We start from the raw sequence: 12,250 nt of genomic DNA, 5'->3' as shown, positions 1-12,250 counted from the left end.
ATAACTGACGAGTCATTAGAAGAGTCTTCCATTAAGCATGCATAGTCAACTCCATCTCCTCATTGGTCAATCTAGTCAGGCTTAGCTTAGCCCGTGGCTGAGCTGCAGTCAGTTCTTTTGACATGATCCAACACAACAATAAATAACAGTTTATGGTAACACAATGTTCGTTTCCAAAGAGTCCCACACTACACAATCTATTTAGACTAACGAAGTCCGTTAGTCAAGGCCTATTTAGCTGACCAGGACTCTCCTGGCCGCCCACCCCGGACTGCGTGGAAGTAAGGCCTACCAGTTAGCAGTAGTCACTGCACAGTAAACAAGAAGTCTCTTGTGGAAGTACTAAGATCACTATAATAAACGCTAGATCAAAGCAATAGATCAAAGCAATAAGAACACCCAGACCGCCAAAACGGTACCGGGGCCCAACATGTGTATATGTAATGGGTGGCACCTAGAACATCTGTTCAACTCCGCCTCGTGTCTCTGCGAAGAATAGTATCACTACAAATGGGTCAGATATGTGTGTGACGTAGGTTTGTGTGTATTGTGTGTGTGTGTGTGTTCTGTTGTTATGTTCTGGCCACTTGGCTACCCAGAAGCATCAGTCACCTGGACAGATGATTCTGGCTACTCGTTCACACTACGGGAAGGTGGGCCAGTTCCAGTAGAGCACATAACGAGCACACTCAAAAGAGACTCTGACCCACCTGATGTTGCCAAAAGGTGGGCCAGACTCCTGCGGGGGCCCATTCCAGAGGAAAAGGGAGCGAGAGAGAAAAGAAAAAATAAATAAATAAATAAATAAAATAAAATAATAATAATAATAAATAAAAAAATAATAGTAATAAAAATAAAAAAAAAGAAACTAATATTAATGATAATAATAAAGTAAACAACCCGTGGTGCTGGTAAAAAAAAAAAAAAAAAAACAAACACATTATGATAAAAAAAATTAAAAAAAATAATAAATAAAAGAATAAAATAAAATAAACTAATAGTAAAAAAAAAAAAAAAAACCCACAGACTGGCGCTGGTGAGGGGAAAAAAAAAAAAAAAAAAAAAGGTAGTCTTCAATAAATACTCTTGTATCCAGAATAATTCAGAATGTGGAACTGATGACCTTTAGGATCAGTGCAATGACAATTCATGCAGACATGAACAATTGAAGAAAATAAATCAGAGAGGCAAACTATTGTCCCACTTACACAGTTGGATTTGGTGGATTGTTCTGGTGCGATAATCTAGCGTTGATTCTTTTTCTGTGAGCAGACACCTCGGAGGCAAAGTTCTGAAGAGCTGAGAGATGATTCTTATTATGCAGAAGCGTTTCCTCTTTCCCCGGAGTGTCAGTTCTGGAACGTCAGTTCGGAGCTTCACCCTAAGATCGTCGTAGATTGCACAGTTAAAGAGCAGGTGACTTCAATCTTCTGTATACCCGCAGCTGCAGAGATCGGTGTGATGCAAGCGAAACTGAAAGAGTTTTCGATTGAGAGAGCCATGTCCTGTTATCAGAAAGGAAGTTTGCATAGTTAAAGAGCACCAGGTTTTAACCGATTTAGAGAGTAAGAAGGTCACATCAGGCAGGAATTTTCTTGTCATCACTCCAAGTGCAGTGGTATCCCATCTGGTCTGCCAGATGCTAATTAGCTCGTTAAACCATGATTTCTCATGTTAAACTGGATTTCTCTTTTTTAGGATCTTCATTTAAATTTAGCCAGATACCAAGTAATTTTGAAGGTATTTGTTTTTTGTGTCGAAAGCAGATGCCACGATAGATGACAAATAGATCCAATGGGAGGGACCCCGCAATAACTTGCACTGCAGCGGTGGAAACTGTTCTACAGACTCTGAGAATAGAGAGGAGCATGCTCCGCTGGATGGAATTCAGTTTTAACCTCATTTTGGAATTAGTGGCCCGATTCCTTCCTTAACCACCAAGCAGCTCCTGCTGCATAGGTGACTATGGGCAGGAAAACAGCATTATAGTAAAGAAAGAGTGACTTCCTAGAGAGCTGGAAATTCATGTGGACAGCATGGCCTAGAGGAATTGAAGGAAGAGCATTGCCATTGTGGAGCAAAACAGCTTTTAAACTTAGCTTTGATGAATCTATGAATAGCCCCCAGTCCTGTGAGTTGTGCTCCACATTCAAAGCTGTCATCAAACCATTGACATCATAGCAGGCAAGGTTGTTTTCACTTTTAAAATATGGAGTCAACACATTCTGCCTGTTCCTGTACATGGACACCTTGACACTTGGTTGCAGAAGATTTCACTGTTGGAGCCTTGATCCAACAGTGGAATCAAGGATAAAAATCAAAAGATAAAAGCTCTGATTTATCTTTTGATAGATGTAGGTCTCGAATTAGATCACTTAGTTCACCTTAAGTAAATCACAAGAGGGGCTATATCATGGAACCAAGAGCTAACTAAGAGTTTTAAATGTTATATTATTCATTTTTCTCATGCTGAAATTAAGAATTGACTATTTTCAAGCCAGAAACATTTTTGGTGTTGACCAGTGTAATTCAAAGCATAAACTCATTTTTAAATACAGAGTAAATTTTAAATCAACTTTGTTATCCCTCTTAGACAGCTAGCTTTAAATGTAATTAACTACCATGAATAAAGGAATGGTTGGGTGGACAAAGACAGAGTGGTTATCAATGGGCATTGCTCTTTTGCTACTGCAACAAGATCTAATTAGGCAGATGGGCTGAGAAATAGCAATTGAAGTTTAACAGTGAGAAATGCAAAGTACTGCATATGGGTAGCAGAAACCTCAGAATAACATACCACGTGGTATCACACCTAGGGGTAGCAGAAAATGAAGACTGGGTTAACTGTGTAGTCATATATGAAATTCTCTGAACAGTGCAGGTGGACTGCTAGAACAGTTCATGGAGTTTTGTCAATGATATAGAGGAATTTTTCCAGCAGGGATAAGGAGAGAGGATTATACAATGGTTAGGCCACATATTGAGTACTGCATATAGGTCTGGAAGCCTCATTTTAGGAACTGTGTGGATCTGTTGGAATGAGTGTAGAGAAGAGTGACAAAATTAGTGTGAGGAACAAAAGGGTGCTCTTACCAGAAAAGGCTTCACTTCTGCAAACTGCAGTGACTGGAGACTAGGCACCTGCAAGGAGACCTGATTGAGGTGCTTAAGGCTTTGAATGGATTGAGTAAGCTCAATACCACTGGAAATCTTCCTCTGCCCAGATTACACGTATGAGTAAGGATGATTGGAAGACAAATGTGTGGAACTTTGCCTTCAGCTAGTGAGTAGTTGATTGTTGGAATAAACTTCCATTTGTTGAAGAGATGGGTAATTTGAATAAATTCAAGGACATGTCTATTAAAATTGTCAGGGGATGGACGGGTGATAGAGGGTGTGTGTGTGTGTGTGTGTGTGTGTGTGTGTGTGTGTGTGTGTTGATGCTGTATAAGCTTGCTTTTTTGTATCATTTGCATCACTCATTTACATCATTTTTGTATCACTCATTCACTTACACAGCATATTGTCAAATAATCTTAAACTTACTGAAAGAAATCACATTTTATTAAATTATATGCTATTTTAGTTCAAAATTATGGTTAATATCAAATTACATTTCTAGTTGAGACCTTCTGAATGACATGACTTTGACAATGATTCACAGATGTCAAGTAACAACGATTCCAATAAATCTTTTCCAGTTCTAAAGCTGACATTTTTTAAATGGCTGTTTCAAGTGGTAAATAATTATTAAAGTGAAACAGGAAAAGTTCAGCAGGTTTAAATTACTGTTTATTCATTCAAGCTTCTTTAAGAAACTTTAACAGAAATGCATAAGCTGAAATATATTCCTGCATCTAAAACACATAGGAAAAATTACTGCTGCAAGTTGCAGTACAAATTAAGCACTGTGGTAACCAAATCATGGAAATTCTCTTTTGAACAAAAAGAAAAAAAAAGTTTACTTCATTATTAACATTGAGAAATATATAAATACCCTAAATTTACCCACACATTTTATTCTAAAATTCCCACAAATAAACAATATTAAATCCAGTTATAGTTCATGGTCAGTCTCTTACATTAAAGAAACACTTATGATACATATAAAATTGTATGGTACAAAAGGAATAATATGATCTTGTTTGAATAAGACAATGCTATCCAATGTGCAAAATAACACAACTGAAACCCTCAGTAATGAAGTGCCCAGATCACTATAAGAAACTTCTTATAAAGAATCTACTGAATTTTACGAACATCAGAGGAAGCATGCATTTATTTTGTATATTTGTTTGTTAAATCATATCTTTTCAAAAAAAGATTTCGTGTTTACTTAATCACATGCAGAGCTTTCAAAATTTTAATTGTAGACCAGAAGGGGGTGTAGGGATTACTGTATCTACTACCATAATTAAAACAATTGTTAGGGAAGAACTATAGTAATAATCTTAATGGCCTTGTTTAGTATTGCCTTCTACCACTGGTAAAAATTAGAAAATGCAATTTCTGATGTTTACACTGTAAACATCAGGAATATTTTTATAGTCTGCTGCAGATTTGTGTGAAATGAGAAAGTCAGATAAAATTTTGTTTCAATAATTTACACATTTACCAGAAATGACCAGTGATTTATTCTTTGGTAGGGTGCACTTCAAGTGTACAGATTTTAATAGCCACTCATGTGTTTAACTGATTAACAGGCGCCCATAACACATGATAAATTGACCGACAGATGGCTGTACAAACTATAAAATCATGTTACAATGAATGATAGGGTGATTAAGACCAATGAGTGTTTAGCAAAAAAAAACAGGTTGCTTAAAATCCGTGAAGACTTGTTGAATAAAGGGGCAGTCGGCATCTGACTCAAGCAAACCTATCTGCTGGTTAGCATGCCTATTTGCTTAACATACCTATGTGCTTTTGGCCAAGAACCTTGTTCAAAGGTTCTTGGCCAAAACTTCAGTATAGAGAGATACCATTTTATTGTATTTTGTAATTTTCTTTGAAATTTGAGGATTCACCAGAATTTCACTACAGAGAGAATTTTATTTATCAAAGTTCATTATTGGGGAAGGTTTGACTATTTATATCTGCTTGCCTTTGGACATGAGAAATAAAAGAGGAAGAGAATAAATCATCATAAGTACCAAATCAAATACTTTGAGGGTGTTCAGCTGCTTGCATCTGAGTCGAACAGTATGGTTTATTTACAGTATAATGTTATTAAATATAAACTCCTTTGGGGTTTATATTTAAGGCAGAAACACGCTTATCACGTCGCGGGACTCTAATCATGTCACTGTGAAGTTGGTCGTAGGAGATGCATTACTGTAATGTTATATATGTGTTCTCTTTGGAGGAAGCGAAATGAATTGCCACAGTTCATCCTCTTATTCAGATTTTGAAGAAGACTTAGAAAATGCATGTGCTTTTTTTTATAGCGGAGAAAACAAAAGAGAGTAAGTAATGGATACAAGACAAACTGGAAGAGAACAGAAAAAGGCGAATCCCATCATTTACTGCAGGACTTAGAAGATGAAAATCATTTTAAGATGTACTTATGGATGAATAAAGAAGAATTTAATTTCCTATATAATCTAATTAAGGATAACATACAAGGGCAAAATATGCAATTTCGAAATTCAATCAGTGCTAAGGAAAAATTAGTTGTATGTTTAAGGAAAGTTGAAATACTGTAAGTTTAATTTTGAATAAGGATTTATTCTGTCAATATACAAAACAAAATTGTTTAAATTTAATAACGACAAAAAACTATTAAGAAGTTAATTGAACTTGTAAGAAATTGTTACAAGTTGTAGAAATTGAAATGATCGATTTGTTCGTCCTCTAAATTTGTTAACATACCTATATGCTTTTGGTCTATTTTTGAGTCTTTGGGACTGGACATTTGCGGTGAGCATGCTGAGTAGCTGGTTGAAGTGGAGGGTCTTTCGGAATAGGCACAGGAGCAACGCTGTTGTTGGTTTTTGGATATTCTTACTTGTGCACTCAAAACAGAATTATTTACTTGTAAATTTAATGTTCTATTAGCATTTTCTCCATTTTCCTCTTGTCATACTATCACCCCTTACGACATTTCTGTTGAAACAGAAAAATGTGAACTCCTGAAAACGTGATTCGGCCATGAAGGTAGATGTTTATTTTGTGAATACAGCCAACGACAACAGTGCGTCTCCGAGCAATAAACCAAATGGCAAATATAGCTCCCACACATTTGCCGTTTGACATGTTTACAAGTGAGCTCCCATGAGGTGATAGTAGTGTTTCCACCCTTAATGTCTTTGCTCACCTGTACATAAGATGCTTTATGTATAGGTGAGTAAAGGGAAACAGCTATAATTATGGTAATGTAATTACAGTTGTAAATTGGGATCTAATAATTTTTGCATTGAATATATATATATATTATAAAGTTCACACTGTGTATATCAATCAAAGTAATCTTCTATATCTACATTAGGATTTAATAGATCTTCTCCAAACATGGATAGGTCCATCTGATTTAAAATTAAGTTTTCAAATGTTTCTTCCAAGTCTGTTTCTCCAATTAGAATAGCACCTTGCATTTGTCCATCCTGAAGAACAACCTTTATATATTCTTCTCTTTTAGAAACTCTCAACAGTATTTCATAATTGTTATCCAGCTTTTGTCCATTGAAAAGACCAAGCAGAATCACCTCAGGAGAAAAAAAAAAAAGTCAATGGTTAAAACAACTAATATATTAAATACCAGATAAAACAAAGGATGGCATTTTTGATGATTTTCACACTTTTTTTTTCCCCTTAATAATATCGCTATCTAATAAACTCAACTCTTAACTAGTTTGTTACGGATATTTACAATGGAGGTCAAAGCATGTTTCCCCCTGCAAACCATCTTACAAAGGAACCAACCTTAGTGGCTGCACATTTCAGACTGGAGTGAATAAAGGTAACGTGGCACATTTTTAAGCTGATTGGTTCACTACTAATTTTCAACAATCATATCAAATCAGTTTATCATAGAGCAAACAGCATTAACAATTACATAACTATATCCTACTTTAACAGAGTACACTGAGAATACTCTGCAACACAGTTTGTTAAAGGGTGGTCAAGTGCTATTTATCTTAATGCTAAAATTGCCTTACTACAGCAAATACTGAGGCAAAAACAAATGCACACAGTTAATAATAATTTTTATTGTGTTAACATAATTATTGGATAATTAATAGTGAAATAAAAAGCAGAAAAAAAAAACATATACCAGATGCATCAAAAAAGTTACAGATTAACAACTCAACTAATTGTGAGTTCTTGGTTAGACAGTTGGAACATTCAATAAGAATCATTCATTAATGGAGGAATGGGTAATGTGGAGGGGGGGGGGGGGATCAAGGAGTATAGAGGCCCAGTGGTTTAAAAATACTACAAACTGATCCAGATTTCTGCCCCAGGGAACAATGTCAAGCAGCTGTTTTCAGTTGTCCCTTCCCCATGGGCTTTGTCACGGAGGCTAAACAATCAGTATGGACTAGCAGTAGCCCCTGCGAAAATTTTGCAATGGTACCTGGAGTGCTTTTACTCAAAGAGAACAACAACACAGCCCGAAACACTATGCTGATATCACCTTGGCTGAGAAACAAGAAAAAAAAAAAAAACCTCAGAAACTGGAAACTTCTAATCTAAGTATGTAGTCAGGTTGCATGTGGACTGATCCTATCTTTGAATTTGAATTAAAAAAAATTGGATTAGAAGTAATTTCCCACAATTGGCGATAGCCAACAAGGATACTGATGAAGGTACATCAGGCTTAATGTCTAAGTTTGCAGGTGACACAAAGGTTGGCAAGGTGGTTAGCGAAAGTCATCAGTGTGAGCTACTGCACCAAGATCTATGAAAATTGGGTAGATGGGCTGAGAAATGGCAGTTGAAGATTGACAAATGCAAGGTAATGCATATGGGTAGCAGTAACCACAGAGTAACAACTGGTACTACACTAAGAGTAGTGGAGAATGAAAAAGACCTAGACTAAGTGTGCAGTCGGACATGAACTTCTCTGAGCAGAGCACACGTGCTGCCAGGACAAATTTTGCAATTGGTACCAGAGTTTTTCTCTAGCTGTCCTAAAGAAATGTAGTCCATGTTTGGTTGTGAGCAGGTAGAACAATATGTGTCGAATCCTTCCTTATTTCCATAAAATAAAACTATTCTTTCTTTTAAGGTAGGCAGCGCTAGTAGAGAAAATTGGCCCATTCTGTAAAATAAGACTATTCAGATTTTTTACTATTCAGGATTTTTATATTTTCCCATATTTCTGCACAAGTAGGAAGAAATATCTTCAATTTGAGACAAAATCAGTTAGGCCCATCATACACAATGGCTATAGCTAGCAGTACCAGTTGCAAAAATTTCACAATTGGTAGCAGAGTTTTACTATTATTTTTTTAATTTTTTTATTTTTGGAACAAAGGACACGATTGTGCAAACTGTTAATCAGTTAAAGTGCACATTGTTAATAAAAAAAATGCCTTATCAACTTAGAAAACTTTGTTTAACAGTTAACATCTTACTGTGGCTCCATCTATGAAGTGAATGTTGAACTATTCTTGTTTGTAGTACAAAACTGGCCAGTTCCACAAAATAAAACTATTCGGAATTTTTAAATTTTAACAACTTTGTGCACACCTAGGAAGAAATATCTGTAATTTGAGACCACTTCCAGTCTGATCGGTTAAGCCTATCGTTCACACTGACTGTCGAAATAAAACGGCTTCGGTATTAAATATGGATTTACTGGTATGAGTTTTAGCTTGGTTTTGGCAGTTAGAGGAAGAAACTGCCATGACCATTAAATGATGGTCATGTCATTAAATTATTATTTTCATTTTAATTGATGGTCATGTCATTAAATTATTATTTTCATTTTAATAACTGAATTTTTTGGTTATAAAAATATTTCAGCATCTCAGGCATTAAGGATTTTGATTTAACCATAAAGAAAATGCAGTTAAAAAAAATAAAAAACCCAATATTACAATGTCTCAAGGTTTTGGAAATGAAATTTAGCAACTCTTGCCTAAATGGGGCAAGTAATAAAGAATGCATCAATGAATGAATGTAGTAATAAAACATCAAAATCATGTTATACTTGAGACCAGCAGTGGTCGGCTAAGTGCAAGTGAGCTGCCACAGTAACACAAAAACATGTTAGGCAACATATGCAGTTCATTACATTCCAGGCACATTTGATTTTTTCCTTTTTGCATGATTAATAGAAGTGAAAAGTAAATACAGTTTTCTTAACAATTAATTAGTAAGATAACTTTAGAGAACATTTAATAAAACTACAGTTTTGTGTTCTCTAAACTTAGCCATTCAGTTTAATTACAACTCTTCTCCAATATATATATATATATATATTTTTTTTTTTTTTTTTTTTCTGTTAAAGTTTCTTTTTAAAAAAAGATTTATATTAAAACTACATTAAAACCACATTTAATCTTATGAAATTCTTTTTTCCACATGGAAAAAAGAAATAGTGACTGCTGGATTTCTATTTGTCTAATATTAATGAAATCTGGGATGGCTAGACAAAACTTTCTAAAATAACTAAAAGAAAATTTCATGAAAATCCATCCACTGGGAGTTTAGCTGTTACATATGGATGGCCATGGCAAAACCACTCCTGATTTAGTGTTCATGCTGGAGTACAAACAAGAACATTATAAATAAGATAATTTATGAAAACATTGCTTTCATCATTGTTGCATAATTAACACAAACCTGAACAATCAGGCAAGCCTCTATTTGACAAATATGAAAAGCAATTATCCTAACAATTTTTTTATTATTTTTTTTCTGACACTATCATTTGACAGCTCTAGCAACTTCTATTGCTTGAGACGTGTTTCAACGTGTCAAACAGGTCTGACTAATTTCAATATTAGGAACAAAGCTAAATTGGGAGTCAATGATTCTGTGAACTTTATGGGATTTTCAATCTGGAACCCTAGATGTGACAAGCAGTAATTTCAGTTTAAAGGGGAAAACTTGTTAGACAAGTGACAGTGCTCATATTTAGTAGTCAGGATTAATTGACATATGAAAGACTTACAAGTAATAGGCAATTTCACACATTATCTGACACAGAGCAACTTCAGAGATTGATGCAAATGCAATTGCAGCAAATATTTTAATACCATTGGTGTAGGCAATAACATTTTCATGAGGCTGCAAAAATGCAGAGAAAGCACAAGATATGTTCCTCGTTTTGATAAATGTGTTTTTTTTTGGGGGAGGGGAAGAAGAATAAAAGTTTAGAGAAACACTGGGAGAACTTGAATTCAGCTGGGATTGCTTGAAATATCTGTATTTCTTCAACAACTTTATATGAAAAAGCCTGGACATCTGAGAGTTCTAGCATAAGCTTTTCTAGATGTAGAATAAAGGGACAATTAGTTGATACCACCTGATTTATTAGAGATATCATATAAAACAATTAGCAAATAAAATAAAAAATTTATAATTTAATTTTTTCTTTTATTTGTTTTATTAATTTCAAATGTAGGATAAAAAAGGACCAATAGAGAAATAAACTAATATATTATAATACTATTAGAACAATTCCAATCATGAGAAAACATTGTCAACACAATGCAAAGGTTTTATAGGTTGATTTTCTGAAAATTCTTCTTCAAATTTTGCTATAAATATTTCTGCCATGAGTGGAAATAAGGCGTTTCCTATGCTGAGGCCAGCAACCTGAGCATAGTCTATTTGCTATTTTAGTTTTTGTTTGTGTTAATTTCTATAATAATAATAAAAAAAATAAATAAATAATAACAATAATTCAAACATAAACATACCTTGTAGCCAAAAAATCGTGTAACATGAGTGAACAAATCAAAACAAATATCCAATGGTATAATTTCTCCGTGGTAGTGAGCAGCCATTGCTTTAGCAGCAAAGAAGCCCATCTGGCGAGCTTGAGTCCAAAGTCGCATCTATGTTTAAAAGTAAACTTCCATTTTCAAGTGGATTACAAAACATAATGATAACATCTATGTGCAATAATAATAATCTAAAATTAGCAAATGATTTTAGCATTCATATAATCTATCATTCAATCTTAGATATTTCACATTTTTCATTTTTTTTTTTATTTCAAACTATTCTTGCTAAATTTATTTCTCATACTTATTTTTATTATTAAGTTGTAATAAAAGCTTGTTGTTGTAATAGGGTCTTTTTAGGAGATAAGCGATTAAGACTATATTGCTCCGTGTATATTGTCTGTAAATTGAGTGTTCTATGGTTGATTTTCTGTTTGCTGGACAAAAAACCTGAGTTTCTGGTAGGAAAAACCATGCCACCCTTGCCTGAAACTGACTAACTCATCCACACTGTGAAAAAGACTGTAAAAATTCCCCACATCATTGATGGGACTCGAACTAAAGTCTTTTCCACTTAGTGTGGGGACTGAAATGATTGACAAGGATCTTCCCTCCTGTCATCTCTGGGCAGAAGTGCAGATACTTTCAAATTAAATCCTAACCCTCAACTTTTTTCTTAACATTTCTCTATACCTCTTAAATAAATCCTATCTCCTATTCTAAACATCATTAATATCAATGTCTACAACAATAACACCTTCTATGCCCTTAAAAGATGATGGCTATTCTATCAAACACTTGCCACTAGAAGACATAGCTTGGTCCTATTGCAGTGTCTTTTTTATGCAATATATTTCCAGTTTTCTTTACAATAGAGTCACCAGTATAGACCACTTGATTCTTTGCACTTTAGTGCAAAGAAACAAGATTTTTGCCATACCAGTTAAAAAAAAAAAAAAAAAGACCTATATAATTATTATTAACATGAAAATACATATGTATTCAATATGTTGCTAATTATTATAAGTGCAATACAAATAGAAAATTTGTGTGCAGAAGGTAAGATTTTAATGATCTGCACCTATTCTAATTTTTGTTACAATTAGTAACTAGTCTGTAATCATGTCACTAAGGAAGTTAGGCAAGCTTAGGAGATTATGAGAAGTCTTTAGCAAAGGATACAAAAGAAAAGTAGCCAAGAATTCTTTGCTGATGTTAACACTACAAGGAAATGGATGAACCAGTAGTGAATGGTATAACTATTGATGATACTGTCTAGGTTTATGACAAACTGAATAAATATTTTGCGTTTACATTCAGATTTGAAAAATATTGTTGGTTTAGGGATT

The 12,250-nt window shown here is 34.4% G+C and overlaps 1 protein-coding gene across 2 annotated transcripts in view; it reads right to left on the bottom strand.

Moving 5' to 3' along the window:
* Positions 1 to 6,455: 6,455 nt before the first annotated feature.
* The window catches only part of Pyroxd1 (pyridine nucleotide-disulfide oxidoreductase domain 1), a 143,968-nt gene continuing 138,173 nt past the window's right edge, over positions 6,456 to 12,250 (bottom strand). For both annotated transcript variants that reach the window (XM_090387499.1, XM_090387500.1), the window contains exons 12-13: positions 10,875 to 11,012; positions 6,456 to 6,704 (exon numbers count right to left, since the gene is read on the bottom strand). In XM_090387499.1, coding sequence (XP_090243625.1) covers positions 6,456 to 6,704; positions 10,875 to 11,012 — 387 coding nt within the window. The remainder of the gene's footprint in view (positions 6,705 to 10,874; positions 11,013 to 12,250) is intronic.

Source organism: Mastigoproctus giganteus, chromosome 13 (genome assembly GCF_048544385.1).
Source record: "Mastigoproctus giganteus isolate SK-2022 chromosome 13, ASM4854438v1, whole genome shotgun sequence".
NCBI classification, from domain to species: domain Eukaryota; kingdom Metazoa; phylum Arthropoda; class Arachnida; order Uropygi; family Thelyphonidae; genus Mastigoproctus; species Mastigoproctus giganteus.
Note: the sequence above shows the minus strand (reverse complement) of the source record. Positions and strands in the feature narration are given on the sequence as shown.